This window comes from Giardia intestinalis, chromosome 2 (assembly GCF_000002435.2).
Source record: "Giardia intestinalis strain WB C6 chromosome 2, whole genome shotgun sequence".
In the NCBI taxonomy this organism is placed as follows: domain Eukaryota; phylum Fornicata; order Diplomonadida; family Hexamitidae; genus Giardia; species Giardia duodenalis.
Window position 1 is genome coordinate 783,145 of NC_051857.1, and position 14,393 is coordinate 797,537.

Genomic DNA, 14,393 nt, shown 5'->3' on the forward strand with positions numbered 1-14,393 from the left:
GGATGATCTAAAAGGTACATTTACATGAAGTCTCTGACAGCCACTGTGCGTGACTTCTGAATTCCGCTGATGGGTTCGAGGGTAGATGCTGCAGTAAGCGGATTTTCTAAGTCAACGCCGGCAAAAACTAGCAGATTGGCAGACGAAGAGGGGCCAAAGAGGCCTCGGAGAGTATCGCCAAAAGCTGCGTAGAGGGGATCATCCACTGATTCTGGAGAAGTATATGCTTTTACTGCCTCAGGACTATAAGTCTGACACAATCCTACTGTTGAAACACAAGTTGGTCCAGAGTAGATCTCGAAGACAAGCATTAAGGTGTCCAGTTCAAGACATACATCTGCTAAAATCGATGAGATCAAACTCCGTGCATGAGTGTCTCCAGAAAAAATTAGCTTTGTGGCTCCGACAAGCAAGGGTATTCCAACCCCACCAGCAGCTAAGGCGGGCTGTGGAGACGAAGGCTGAGCAGATGAGGATCTGTCAACCAGGTGGAAAGACTCCAAATTTTGGACAGAAATAACAGATACAGAATCATTTGCAGAATCGAGGAGATCAATGATACCATTCCCCTGAAAAGATACCGCAGCTAGCTTAGCTGCTAATCTAGAAGTCGTCGTCCCGCCTGTTTGGTCCACCCCACGGGCTCGAAGCTCAGCCTCTATACTTATCAGCTGCACATTACGTTTCTGGTTGTCACTAATAAACTTTAGGTAGTAGTCTTCTGTGTCAATGCTTCTGTAATAAATTTGACTCAATAGTAGGTCCAGTACGGATCCCTGTGTGTTGTCTGCAGTACCAAAAAGTGCCTGGGACCCCAAGACGGTGCCCAAGCCCAGAAATAGAACATTGGTGCCGGAGTAGATATGAGACCGAAGAGGAAAATTGGCCAATGAATCGTGGATTCTATCAATTGTATAAACATCCGTGATGTCGAAACTCATTGTATTGCTGGAAAAGAGCCCTTTGAACGGAGCCTTTGAAGATGGTAGAGTGACGGTAACGCTTGAATTCTCTATTTTGACGGGCAACCCATTCGGGGTCTTAAGCTGTGCGTATTGCTCCACTGAGACGACAACATTAAGCTTTGCTGGCCCAATTAAGCCATCGAAGGTGTTGGTAAGCACAATGCGCCGCGCCGCTTCCTGAATGAGGCGCTCTCTTAGAAGTCCGAGTTCTGTTAATAGCTCCTTCATCTCCGTCTTGCTAACAGACGGCGGTAATTTATGGGATTCTACTATCCCAAGAAGATCATTTAGCCGCCGCTTTATGGCAGCATTTCCCTCGACCCGCTGAGACATTCCCATTATTGCCATGTGAAGTCTGTTAAGAAGCTTGTGTTTTCGGCTTAGCTCTGCTGTGGAGTGCTCTATTTGGGAAAGTGCTGTCCGCTTCTCCTCTTTTAAGAGCTTGAGTTCTGCTTGAAGCCCCTCAATATCCTGATTCATGCACTGCAGATTTTTTGGGGAGAGTTTGTCTTCAGGCTATCTAACAGTGCCCAATGTAAGAGCATTTTCTGTCTAGAGAACTCAGTGAGACCTTCAAATGTATTAACAATCTAGTCTTCTCTCCATTGATGGGCACATTGGCAGCAGCGATAGAAACGTGACATTGGTTCGTCACTAGATCTTATTTGCATTTGTATCCAAAAGGCATCTGGAAATGCGCAAACTGGACATGGATTCTGTGTCTTATCGGCTCCTTGCCAAGCTGTTTCGCCTCCCAGGACAGGATCCACAGATTTACGGGTCAGGGTCAAACTGCGAGAAATTTGACCACTAAGCGTGTATCGATAAGCACACGTCTTACAGTAAAACTGGACGTCTCCAGAAAGCTCAATAAGGAGTAGGTTTCCGCAACAGGGACAGAAGAGCATCAATGAAATAAAAGCTTTAGGAGCGGTTCAACCCTTTCGAAAGTCGGCCCTTATTGAGCTCGTATACTTCTTTAATATGAGTGATTCATATATTCCCGTCCTGTACACGTTGCAAAAGACCCAGAAAAGGAAGAAGTACTTAGATGGATTCATTTGTATAACAGGCCGAACACTTCGAGTCTTCGATGAAAAAAAGCGTTTCTTAGACTCTTACACCATAACTACACGGACTACTGTTGATGAAGACTTCCTTGAGCTTTCAAAGTGCCTTTTACAACTTGAAGATGAGCATCGAGAGCTTTTACACTCTGCTGCTTCTGCTTCGACGCCCGCCCATTCGCATCGTTCACCTCATCCAGTTCAATCTATATCAAAGCCGTCAACAGCAACACGTGTCTCCCATAAGACTCGCCCCACTTGCGCTGCACCCCCTGATATGAAGACTAGTTCATCGCAAATGAACAATTCTTTATCGGTGAAACCAAAGTTTGATGAAGCAAGTATGTCCATTGAGATACCTCCTAAACCTTCCAAGACTGTCCTGACTGACCAATCTGCTCATCTCCATACTTTTCTTTCTGCAATCAAGTCACTTATCTTCTGTTCTGGAAAGGTTACCTTCACACCAGTACGTGAGCTTTTGTCATCATTGATTTTTCAGCCCATCTCCTGCGATCTAGCCGCTCAATACATATCAACAGATAACTCGTGTGCACGCATACTTTATTATTCATTGGTGGCCACGTGGGCTGAGCTTTTGCTTCCTTTGCTGCAGAGCCTTGGACAGGGTGGAGACACTCAACCAAAGAGCAACTCTTACAACATCTCCACTTACAAGAATGCAGTAGTTATGCGACGTGCTAATACTGCCAAAGCTCGACGTTTACAACTCTCTGAGGCAGAGCGCTTGGTCAAGATGAGGCAACTTGATTCCGTCACCCTTAAGCAGCTCCGAGCAGATGCCTCCTCAAATGTTGAGCGATCGGACACATGGAAGTTATCTGCTGGTGAAGCCATTGCATACGCAAAAGCAGATCTTTTTGTGCTCGTGCCCCAATCTTGTTTTGTAAAGTTAAAGGATGGTAGCCGTGCTTCTTCTGGGTCAAGCTATACATGTTATTTTTTCACCGCTGACACTTATCAACCTACAGCTGAGGAGTGTCAAAATGAGCTTTTCATGGTACCGTTAAGTGATGTGGGACATTGGCTTTCTAAACCAGACTCACGGGGAAGCAATTTCGCTAAGGACTATGATAGCTTCGGTGCTGTCCTCGAGAAAGTTGTGGTATTCCACTATGAAGGTTTTCAAATATCTTACACACTTTTAGATACTCTTAATACTGCATTTAGGACTATAAATGAAAACATTGAATTGTCACCTTATTCTAGATGGATGCGTGACTCATTTCTTCGCTTTCTACACGCTTCCCACGGTCCCAATTGGAAAGAACTTCGACTCCTTCACGCCCATCTTTCATTTAATAATTACTTTAAGTCTGAATTAGACAGTGACGTGATTAGTATAACCGATACTCCGTCTAAGGATTTATTTGCGGAGATAGTAGGTCACAGTAACTATAAGCAAAAGCCATACTTTACAAGTCTAAATCAGTTTCAACGTGAGGCTTTTGATCTTGTTATTTCTAGATTAACGGGGAAAGATGTTACTGGAGCGTTTATTGACGATACAGGGTATTGTAGTTCTCACCTTTATTTGCTTCGTGGGGTATTTGGTAGTGGAAAATCTCGAGTCCTAACGGCGCTTCTCCTGCTGCTCCTAGAGGCCCTTCCGGAGGCCACGGACTCTTGGGTCTTCAGGCCGCGCATCCTCGTCGTTGCGAACACAAACGTGGCGGTCGACAACCTCCTCCGGCGCCTCGCCTCTGCAGCTGCAGGGCTTTCTATTGGAGAGCTTCTTCCAAAGGTCGTCTCCCGGGTTGGGTCGGGGATCACGGCCCCCGAGCTCCACGTTTTCGGCGAGCCTCTGATCGCCTTCGGCGAGCGCCTCGTCATCTTCACGACCTTTGCGTCTCTCAACCGCCTAACAGAGCTGGTCTCCGACTGCGACTACTTCCCCCTCGTGATCGTTGACGAAGCCAGCCAGGTAACGGAGCCCCTCCTCCTTTGCGGGCTTGCAGCCCTGCGTTATCAGGTCGATCTGATGCTCTTGGCGGGAGACAACATGCAGCTTCCCCCGGTCGCCGCCACAGCCACCCTAGGAGCATCGACCTTCGAGCGCCTTATCGGCCTAACAGAGGGCAAACATTCTCCGCGGCTTTGTCCGGCGACGACGCTGTGGGCGCAGTACCGCTGCTGCCGCCCCGTGGCAGATCTAGCAGGCGCCCTATTCTACGGCAGACGCGTTTGCACTATGGGCACAGAACATCCGCCTGTCGTCAAGGGCCTCCCGCTCTTATCCTCTGTTCACCTTGGAAGCTCTTTTGACCGAACGGTCCGCGGGAGCAGAGAGAATAGTACAGAAGCCAAGGCAATTGTTCGCCTGGTCACAGCCCTGGTGCTGGACCACAAGGTACCTCCCTCCGAGATCGGAATTATTACTCCATTCCGGGCACAATCAAGTTATCTCGAGGGGCTGTTGCGGCGGGCCCTCTCTGTCTTTAAGACAGTGCATGATGAGAAGAGCCTATTAGATGCAGACGGCGCGGAGCCTTCTGAGCTGACAGGGGTTGGCAGGGCAGCTGAGGAAGTTCAAAGACAAAATTCCCTAACAGACAATACCATCTTTCGATCATGCAGGACTGGCGCTGTATCCCCCCAAGCTATACCTAAACTCTCAACTGTATCTGCAGCCACCGTCGATTCTTTCCAAGGAAGCGAGAAATTGGTGATCATCGTGAGCCTAGTGCAAGCGACGGATGGACACTTTATTCGTGAGCCAGAAAGATCCGAGCATATCAATTTCCCTAATAGAGTCAACGTGGCCATCACACGTGCGGTTAGCCATCTAATTGTCTTTCAGAGCTATCAATTTAGCGGCGATAATCTATCATCCTATTTGAAGAAACTGACATTGAAAGACCTGTCTCTTAGTAGCACTGTGAGCCCCTGGACTAAACTGCTCGCATATACAACTGATATCGGCCAGTGCTTCATAGGCATAGCTTCTCTCCTTGAACAACTTGGGGTTAAAGAAGTAGAACAGGGTTTACCATTGTTCTCTGAACTGACTAGCGCTCAAAAGGAGGATCCACCCACTGTCAACGAGCCACTCAGAAAGACGGCTGCAGTTACCAGTCCGATTAAGTTTGCATCTTCTCTTTCTGATCAGCTGCTGATAGACATGATTATAGAATGTGCAAGGGACAGGTTTATAGAAGACAAATGTGTTCTTTCCCAGGCAAAAAGCACAGAGCTGCTGCAAATTTTAGGGGGCGAATGGTAATCAGGAATGGACACACGAACAACTCGTTCTATTAGAGGTTTATTATATTGGTTCTTCCACTACATGTGGTTGTTTCAAGCTGTGTGATATACTCCGTACAATGGCTACCCGTCGTGTTACCTGTGTATTGCAAATAGGTTGTATAAAAATTCTGCGCTTGCACATAATGCATAAACCATGTTAGTAGTTGTTTCCTTGCTTCACAATGACACTATCGGAAATCGTCTATCTATCCTTAGCCCCAGTACATGGTCTAACTTGCTTCTCTGTATCTTGTTTAGTAATACCAAGAGCTTCTACGATGATTGGTAGCGTGAGTCCTTATGTCGATATAAGTATATATGCTTGAGAAACCGTCATCAGCTCACCAAGAGGCTAGGAAAGCTCCAGCGCTTCAACCTAAGCGGTCATCGCCTAATGGAGCCGTCCTACCTGCAAGATAAGGGTTGGAGCAGACGTTACAAATTATGTATAGCGGAAAACAAGAGCTGTGACCTACTGCTCCTTATGACTAATATTTAATATGATTTTCATATGTCTGCACCGCCGTGCGGTCATAGTACAGTGGCTAGTATGCGTGACTGTCACTCACGTGACCCGGGTTCGATTCCCGGTGACCGCGGCTTTGCTTGGTGCCGGCGCAGACGTCTTCACCGGGTCTTTGGGACCGAGGCTGGTTGCTCCAGGCTGACGCGGAGCCGTCACTTCTTCCTGGTGTACAAGCGTGTCAATCGATGATTATCCTCTCGCTTGAGCACCCATTTGTCATTCTGGTTTGCCATCCAGCACTTGAAGTGATGGGTTAATGAGTTTTCAAACAACATACTTCATTGATCATTGCTAAGAATAGCATATCTTTTTGTATGAAGATAACCGTTCCTCTGTAGATCTTCAATCTAACAGTTAAAGATGTACTATAAAGACGAGCCTACAAGGTTTCTCATAAGAACATATCTAACAGTCCTTGTTCCTTGCAATATGTTGTCTTATGATGTAGTTCACTGATAGTAGATACATTTCACCATCCGATCTTGTCACTTGATAAGTTTAGTACGAATGATTCCCCCTATTTACTCTCCACTTCACCGGGGTAGGGCTGTCGCCTACTACCTGAGTGATCTCCCATGCGAGCCGCCATCCTGGGCAAGCTTCTCACCCATGCATTAGCTGAGATCCGGAATCCGAGAGTCGGATGTCCTCGGATCCCGGCGGAAGAACTTCTATGCCCCCCTCCCCTGGAAGCTGCCGCTCCTCGCGGTGCCTCCAGGGTTCCCCCTTCCTCTGGCTCGTCGGGGTCAACCATCGCCTGATAGCTATTGAGCACCTGCTGTCCCGGGCCTGCCGTCGGTCACAGCAGCCTGGCCTCCACGTGGCCCTGGTGCTCTACGACGAGGATCGCACGCCACGACCTCGGGTGTCTACCCCGTTCCTCGGGTGCCTCTTTGTCTCCCCATGACGTGGATCATCGACCCTATTGTCGGAGGTGCGCTCCCCATACGCCTCCATCTTGGAGTCATAGTACGCGTTCGTGGATGCCGATGGAGTACTCCCATGCGTTGTGTCGGGGAGAGGTCCGGCCCTCTGCTCACGGATCGCAGGGCGCTTTTGCAGGTGGTCCGTCACCCAGCACGAGATCATGTCAGCGCTCACCCTGTGCAGTGCGTCTGGCTCAGTGACGTGTGGGCTGGTCCATCTGCACCGCACAGCACACTTGGGGGAATGATTCGGTCTGTCGAGGCATCGTCCAAAGCATCAGAAGCGATCAGGACCGGTTCGCCGCTTGGTTGTCCCGCTCGGCAGCCGGCACCCGTCTACTCGAGGGTGTCAGGCACTGCCAGCTGCTGCGGCAGACGCCTGGCGGGTGGCCCAGGTCACCGCTCTTCGGTGTGGGCAGGATCAGTCTGCCTCTGCCAACCAGACACCCCAGGGGCCCCATCTCTTGTCGAGGGATTCACATGGGTCACGTGTGGGTCCATCCCGGCCAGTGGGCAGTGATTGGTGCCATCACTAGTTTCGGCCCTCGATTGCCCTGGGAGCTCCTTCGAGACTAGTTAGAAAGGAGGCCTCCTGTCCCTCTGTGCTCCTATACCCAGTGCTGACCGTCGAGCTATAGCGTTTCGCCAGGCCTGTCGCCTCTGTGACTATCCCCGTCGTGTCACTGTCGTCACTATGGAAGCTGAGTGTGTCGTCGACATGGGCAGTGAGCGGGGCATCTCCTTCAGCTCCTGGTGAGCAGGTTCTGTCTCCCGCAGCACAGAAGAATGCTCAGGACCCCGAGGGACCGAGCCCAGGGGTGCAGCGTGGCGCAGCCGGAGGAAGGCCTCGACGCAGCTCCTCGGGACTACCTTGTGGAGCGAATCATGATCGTCCATTGATTGTGGTCGCCCTGTCTCATTCTTGAGGAAGGACCAGACGGAACCGTACAGAGCACGCGTCCCATCCTATGGGTCGCGCTGATAATCTCGCTGAAGGCCTGTTTAGGGGCCCCGGAACGCCTGCACCCGGATGGGGGCTTGCCAGCGCAGGTCCAGGCCAGAGGGCCCGGGGACTTCAAGCCCCGTGGACTAGTCGCCCTGGCCGTCTCTTCGTCGGTGATCTGGTAGGGCCGTCCGTGCTCTCCGATGGCTGAGAGGGTCCGTATCCCTCAGGAGCCAGGCCGTCCTGATCCGGCCCTCTGGATAGCAAGGTGCTGGTCGTCGGTGGCGCTGTCAGGGTGCAGCTCCCCCTCGAGGCGAGGCAGAGGCTGCAGGCCGGGCAGTAGGATGGTGAATGCCGCTCCTCCGCTTCCCCGCTGTGTGAGCGAGGCACGTCTCCTCGGCTCTCACCTGGGGCTCTGCGGGGTGCTAGGTACCTTCCCGTGAGCACGTTCGCACGATGGGTGCTGAAGGGGATGTCCTTCTCTATTCCTATTACTCCACTCAGTGGCGCCCTGCATCCGGTGTCTGTGCTGCATACGTCTGGACGGCCTCACCGCGGAGGGTCTTCGCTCAGGACAGGCATGTGCTCTTCCGCTCCTACTAGTTCAACGTTCGCCTGGTGCCACTCCAGCGTAGGGCGCTCCTCTCCATCAGGTTCCTAAGGTCCTCGTTCTTGGTGTGATACCTGATCTCTCCCCCGTGAGGGGTAGGGTTCACGGTGCACTGGTGTGTGTTCGGAGCGACGCCTCCCTTTTAGAGTTCTGCAGGTTACACGACCCTCTGGGGACAACCAGCGACTGGGACCCCTGTTTGAGGCAAGGGCTGACCTGGCTCCACCGGGCTGCGAGCAACTCAAGGGCGCTCTGGTGTTGCTGGTCTCTCAACCGCACAGACTTGGCCTGTCCTGGCAGATAGTTGGGGTCGTCCCTGAGCGCCTCCGAGGAATCTGGGAAGCGCTCCGGTCCGATGCTTTCTGTCCAGAGCATCGCGACGGGCAACGGTGAGGGCCCGCGTGGGACACCGCACTTGGGCGACAAGGCTCGGTGTGCGTGTGCTGGCACCGTCTGTCGGTCGCAAAGCTGCAGAAGGAGCAGCAAGAGGAGCCCAAAGCGGGAGAGGGTTCTCCAGACGTGCTGCTCGAGACCCTTTAGAAGTCGAAAGAGACATGGCAGGAGACGCAGAAGTGGTCGAGTGGCTCTTCGTGCTGTGGATCGCGTAGGAGGTCCCCAAGGGTGCAGTCTCTTAGTGAACCCGGCGTTCTTGAGCCAGTTCATGTAGTCAGCGAGTGACCCCTTCAGGGCTAGGTGGTCTCCTAGAGAAACGGTCATTGAGAGCCCTGCCACCATGCAACCGTTCTCTGGCACAGGGATGTTCGTTGGGGGGAGGAGAATGTGAGAGCTTCCCTGCTCTCATCTCCTTGCTCTTTCGTTCATCCTACTGGGCGCTTTCTTGGCGCTTCGCTCCAGAGTCCTATGGACCTTCCTCGGTGGCACCTTCATGGGAGCAGTCGCGGGTCTGTTATTTGTTAAAGGCTGGACGTCGGGGCTATCGGCTCCTTCGTCTGGGCTTCTTCTTCCGCCGGAGCTGGACGGCGCCCGATTCTCGGACTCTGGGTTCAGACATCGAACAGGTAAATGATCGAAGACCCCCCTGGTGTAGAAACTCGCATAGAATTTGCTCGGACGGCAGCTAACAAACCAATCTCGGTGGACAGAGGTATGTTCATAGGGCGTTTGCCTTATAGTCATTATCTGGTCATGTTACTTAATAAGGTGCTAGCCCTTCATTTTCAGCTGTGTCATTTGTGCTCAACGCTCTTGCTAACCAACTGACTATGTTGGTAGTTTCACTTAAGGTTAGCCAGATCGCATAAGCATTAACAAAGAAATGCGTACCAGGAAAAGCAAGCTTAGATAAATGCTAAGCATGTGCCAGTGTTATAGACACAGACTTACGCTACGTGAGTATAATCGAGTGGTAACAGTCTTGTTAATACGGCATCCACCAGCTCCAAAATTATACTTGTAAGAATGAGATATCTATTCAGTGAGTAATATTTATTTTTCATACGGAAGAGAATGCAATAACTTTACTAGGACAATGAAAATATGTCTGAAGATGCAAGGGCGCGATTGGCAGAATAGAAGAAGTATATCTATATAAGACTGCCAACACACCCTTAAACATCCATGCCCTATAGAGATCAAGCAATCCTTTGCTGCTTGCAATGAAGTGGCTGGAACTGCGGTCAGTGACACCAGACATAAAAACGTACCTAGTTGTAGAGGACATAATCAGCTTATTAATAAGGTCATCGTGAACGTAAGTAAAATAGATAAAGCAGCTGTACACAAGTTCTATAAATAAATGATGCAGATTAGAAGCGGCTACATATCGATGAAAGAGATAGTTGTCTGAATATGTCAGCAAGCCAAATGTACAGGGCAGTAATAAGTGTCATGAATGTAAGAATGCAAATGATGGAGTGGGGAGCATCTGGATGTATAACCCCTAATTAACTCATTAATAAGCGCATAAATAAGATACAACAGGCTTTAATCTACAAGCAGTGAAACATCTAGTATGGCAGATAAACTGAAGCTTATAGCGAGACCTAACTCCGTGAAAGTAGTGCACATGGTAAGAAGCAGTGCAGTCTATAGAATAATGTAACCAGAAACAGCACAATTGATGACATAGAATGTACCTTTCTAGTAATCTATTAAAAGCAGAGTCCCTAAAGGTTCCGTTTATATAGCTAGAACAAGACCCAATGATGATTATCGTGTACATTGATATTATAACACCATCTGGCTCATCTGAGTGTTAGTTAGTTGATAGTAAAATGCTCTATCAGCAAATACACATGCGAAGTGTAACGTATATCATATCATCGGTGAGTATCGATAGGATAGCAGTCCTAATTATAGAACTAAGGAGTGGCTGATATGGAATACTAGCAAGTGCGTCACAGGATTGTAATTTGTTACTAGATCAGATAAAGATTGATAGGCCAGCGTATGCAGAAGGGCGCTCTGCATGATGATAGGATGATATGAGAAGTTCTATGCGAATAATAACCACTCCCTTTTATGTTTGCCATTAGAACCTAGTCAAGGAGTGACAGGCTTCTGGAGTAATTGGCCCTTGCACTCTCTGCAGGGCATGCTGGGTGATAAGGAGCTTTTTGTGACGTTCAAAGAACTCATCCGGTTATACCTACTTTTCCAGAACCACAACTACTAACTAATAAAAAGGGCCTTGCGTTTAGTCTTACAATAGGGGATCTTATGCATATAAATTCAGTCTTAGATAGCTAGCTTGATGAATTGATATATGGCAAAACAGTACAAAATTAGCCTGTTTTTAGATTACTCCACTTCTTGTGAAAAGGCTGATCGATGGTCTGGACAAAGTAATACAAACGTCCCTAAGTTTAAGCCATCATTTGTCCATTATCTCCTAACGCTCCCATTGTAACTAGGTGACTAAAAGCAGAATCTTCATTATATTGCTATAGATTCATCGCAAGGGATTCGCTAACTTTCTTGCTGGACAAGAGCAGACTCACGCCTCTCCACTGACTCTTTTCCACCATGAACTGATAATAACGTCCTCTCTCTGAGACGTGTGAAGCAGATACTATAGACGCTCAGCCAAGATACTAATCACTATAGTTGTAGATGCATCAAAACTTATGGTAGAGACGGGAATATTATTCACATAGACCCTAAACGCTATACGAATGCCTTGTAAGTTAGTATTTTGCGGAAACAGATAAGCGTAGCTTCCAGATCCAAAGTTACGCGCGGACAAGTTATGCTCCCAACACCTGAACTCTAGCATCCATTCCTATGAGTTTTTCTTCCCAATAACGTCTACCTTATGGGCTCAAAGCTGCAAGTAGTGTCCTTGTCATTGAAAGAAAGATGAACCGGGATAATATAGAAGATCGTGCCATAGAATACAGCCTCCGAGGATTCGTGTGCCGACGCTCTATAATGCTTGCAGATAACGACAACATCCTTAATGACGGGATACTCCATTGTAAACCTAAAACTAAAACATAAGATAATATTAGAACAGCAACTTCAAGAAAGACAGTTCAATATGTTCATCTGACTATAAGAAGCTTGGTGATCACCTGCAAGACTGATATGCGGAATGAGTATGGACACTCAATTCTACTCTTGCAGCTAAATATAACCACCAATCTACTGCCGAGTTCATGCTTCTCAATGAGGTTGTAATTCGATGCATGACCGCCATATACCTTCGTTGTCAATGCAGAATAAAACTGTAGGGCTGGCATAGAAATTTATTATGTGTTGTAGAACAGCAAAGTTGGGAGGCGCAGCAGCGATACTATATACTGTTAGATAACGTTACAGTAAAACTTCAAAGCAGCTTCTTCTAAGGAAAGAAGACACACAGAATACCGCTGAGAGCATTACTATACCACTTGGGTTAAGTTTAGTTAGATAGATACAGTCACGTTGTTGGCTCCACTTAGGAAGAGGATAGAGAATTCTGCTAGCAAGCTTGCGAAGCCTATGCTGCTGAAGGGAGCTTCCAACAACTTGCAGAGCCGCCCCAAGAACGGCCGGAAGGAGATTGGAAGCGACTAGCCACAGTGATCTTGGCGGGCCAAATTTACTTCAGTTGGGTAGGATGTGGAGGATTCTTTTAGCAGTGCAGATGTCCATAAGAGGTAGCTACAAAGCTGAGGATAAAGCAAGAACCCCAAATAGTATTCAATTCAACGGTGTAGTGATAGATGCAGTAGTGGGAATACGCTTCCGGCTAAGAGCAACGTGCTTCGCCCCATAGGGCTGCGTGCGTCTATACAGGAACCACCACAGGAGAAAGCCGACCACCGACCCAACGAGGAGAACCGCAGCCACGGACACTCCGGCTATCATGGCTGTCTTCCTTGTCGAGCTCGGGGCTGGAGCTGGAGCTGGAGTCGGGATGATGCTCGGGAGCGCATCAAAGGAGTAGATATGAGTGGCCCTATCTGCTAGAGTTGGATGTCCATGAATATCTTGTAATTTATAAAGCATCCCACCATTTTCATATGCTGAATCTTACCCGTTGCATATATGTATGTACTAACATACAGTAAGAAGGCCGAATATGAGTGTTTCTGAAAGAATTACTTGATATCAAAACATTTCCTCTGGACGCAGAGATGTATAGCAGACCATTTTGATCTTCCATCTCACTACAGTTTCTATAAGACGGATGGTCTGAATACAGTGCGGGGAAAGTGCTGAGTGTTCTAAAACCCATCCGAAGTGGCTAGGTGTGACAATGAGCAAATCTCTATTCTAGATAAAGTAACCAAGTCGTGCTATCAGCACTTGGCTTATGCCTCATCCCCTTCGACCGCAGATGACACCCCTACCTACAGTATTATGAATGGAGCCGCGGGCATTAGCCTCCCGTGCGAGGGTGAAAGCCATTCGGTCAAGTTGTCGTTGACGCTGAATCATGTCCTCTTGAGATACTGAGTCTTTTGAATGGTTAAGCGATGTCTGTATTTCGGAAGGCACAATGAGAGATTTGGCTCCGTAGTGGTCACGCATGTACTGCTCAAAGCTGGGACCTGCTCCTTCTATACGCTTGTTCATGTACGCGGCTGCCACGGACTGGGGCTGATCCGGGAGGGAAGGGGTCCTGCTTGCTGTGGGCAGAACAACAGAGCGCTTGGACAGGAGTTCATCTGCCGTCAAGGCGCGAGCTGGCGCATCCTCTGATTGAGTGGTTTTAGTTTGGGGAATGACGGCTGTTGACTTCCTGATGAGCGTCCTCTTGGTAAGCTCCGCCTCGCCCAGATACTCGCTTTCCCGGGTCTCTGGAAGTAGGTATGCATCTGGAATATAGTGCTTTTTGCTGCGCCTGTACTGCTTGAACTCAGCCCCCCAAAGACGAATGGATGCATCCAGCATGAGGAAGTTGTTGGGTTGGGCCTTGAAGTCATGCATGTCGTACACCTTCGAGAGGAAGGCCAGCAACTTCGGAGAGGGTCGATCGAAAGCCCAGCCCTGAGCGGAGATATGCGTGTGAAGCTCCATGGCGCGGAAGAGCCGTGTTCCGATCCCTCGGCGCTGCACCGTCTCATGGGTGTAGAAGTCCAGGCAACACATCGCGTCCATCTCGTGGGTCTCGTTCTGGCTGTCGAGCATAAAGAGATGCTTGATGCCTCCCTTCAGGATCCCGAGGCACTGGTCCTCATCGACAGCTAAGAACAGGAAGTGGTGGGAATCGCGAATGAATGCCAGGCTAGTTATGGGGCTCGGGAGACCTTGTGCTGCCTGAGACCCGCGCCCCATGCCGTCCAAGATGATCTCGACCTTCTTCTGCTGGCTGAGAGGCATACTTCTTAGTGATTGATCTGTAAGGAGGACCACCCCGGACCGCCGGAGTCCGAAGGCCTCTGCAACGTTACATCCAAACTGCATGCTCGAGGCTCGACACACAAATCTGGACTACCTACTTCCTTTGCAAAAATCGATAAAAACGTCATAAACGCTGTAAAATTGAAATGTAGTGTAAGCAAAGGTATAAGGGTTGATGGCTATAAATCGAGCAATTCTATGCAGCATACCGTAGGGAGAATAACATGATGGCCTGGGCGATGTAAATCATGGGTTTGATTATAACGGTTTACAATTTTGAAGAAAGCTTCGGAATCGTT

General features: G+C 49.0%; 4 protein-coding genes, 1 non-coding gene and 1 pseudogene across 5 annotated transcripts; 2 read left to right on the top strand and 4 right to left on the bottom strand.

The window, feature by feature from the left end:
* Window positions 1-20: 20 nt before the first annotated feature.
* Window positions 21-1,445, bottom strand: GL50803_0016350 (uncharacterized protein; the record flags this gene model as incomplete). The annotated part of the gene is made up of 1 exon (XM_001707065.1): window positions 21-1,445. One exon carries the CDS (start codon window positions 1,443-1,445, stop codon window positions 21-23), a length of 1,425 nt encoding a protein of 474 aa, XP_001707117.1.
* A 110-nt stretch (window positions 1,446-1,555) lies between these two features.
* GL50803_00137619 (RNA polymerase III subunit C11) lies at window positions 1,556-1,873 on the bottom strand (the record flags this gene model as incomplete). The annotated part of the gene is made up of 1 exon (XM_001707064.1): window positions 1,556-1,873. The coding sequence occupies one exon, from the start codon at window positions 1,871-1,873 to the stop codon at window positions 1,556-1,558; it is 318 nt and encodes a 105-aa protein (XP_001707116.1).
* Window positions 1,874-1,949: 76 nt separating this feature from the next.
* GL50803_00102858 (DNA helicase) lies at window positions 1,950-5,276 on the top strand (the record flags this gene model as incomplete). The annotated part of the gene is made up of 1 exon (XM_001707063.1): window positions 1,950-5,276. The coding sequence occupies one exon, from the start codon at window positions 1,950-1,952 to the stop codon at window positions 5,274-5,276; it is 3,327 nt and encodes a 1,108-aa protein (XP_001707115.1).
* A 550-nt stretch (window positions 5,277-5,826) lies between these two features.
* GL50803_00t0027 lies at window positions 5,827-5,898 on the top strand. The gene has a single exon. It is a non-coding gene; the product is annotated as a tRNA-Asp (tRNA).
* Window positions 5,899-12,447: 6,549 nt separating this feature from the next.
* On the bottom strand, window positions 12,448-12,756 carry GL50803_005954 (High cysteine membrane protein VSP-like; annotated as a pseudogene).
* Window positions 12,757-13,068: 312 nt separating this feature from the next.
* GL50803_0016348 (Mechanosensory abnormality MEC-17-like protein) lies at window positions 13,069-14,157 on the bottom strand (the record flags this gene model as incomplete). Its single annotated transcript, XM_001706197.1, has 1 exon — window positions 13,069-14,157. The coding sequence occupies one exon, from the start codon at window positions 14,155-14,157 to the stop codon at window positions 13,069-13,071; it is 1,089 nt and encodes a 362-aa protein (XP_001706249.1).
* Between the last annotated feature and the right edge of the window lie 236 nt (window positions 14,158-14,393).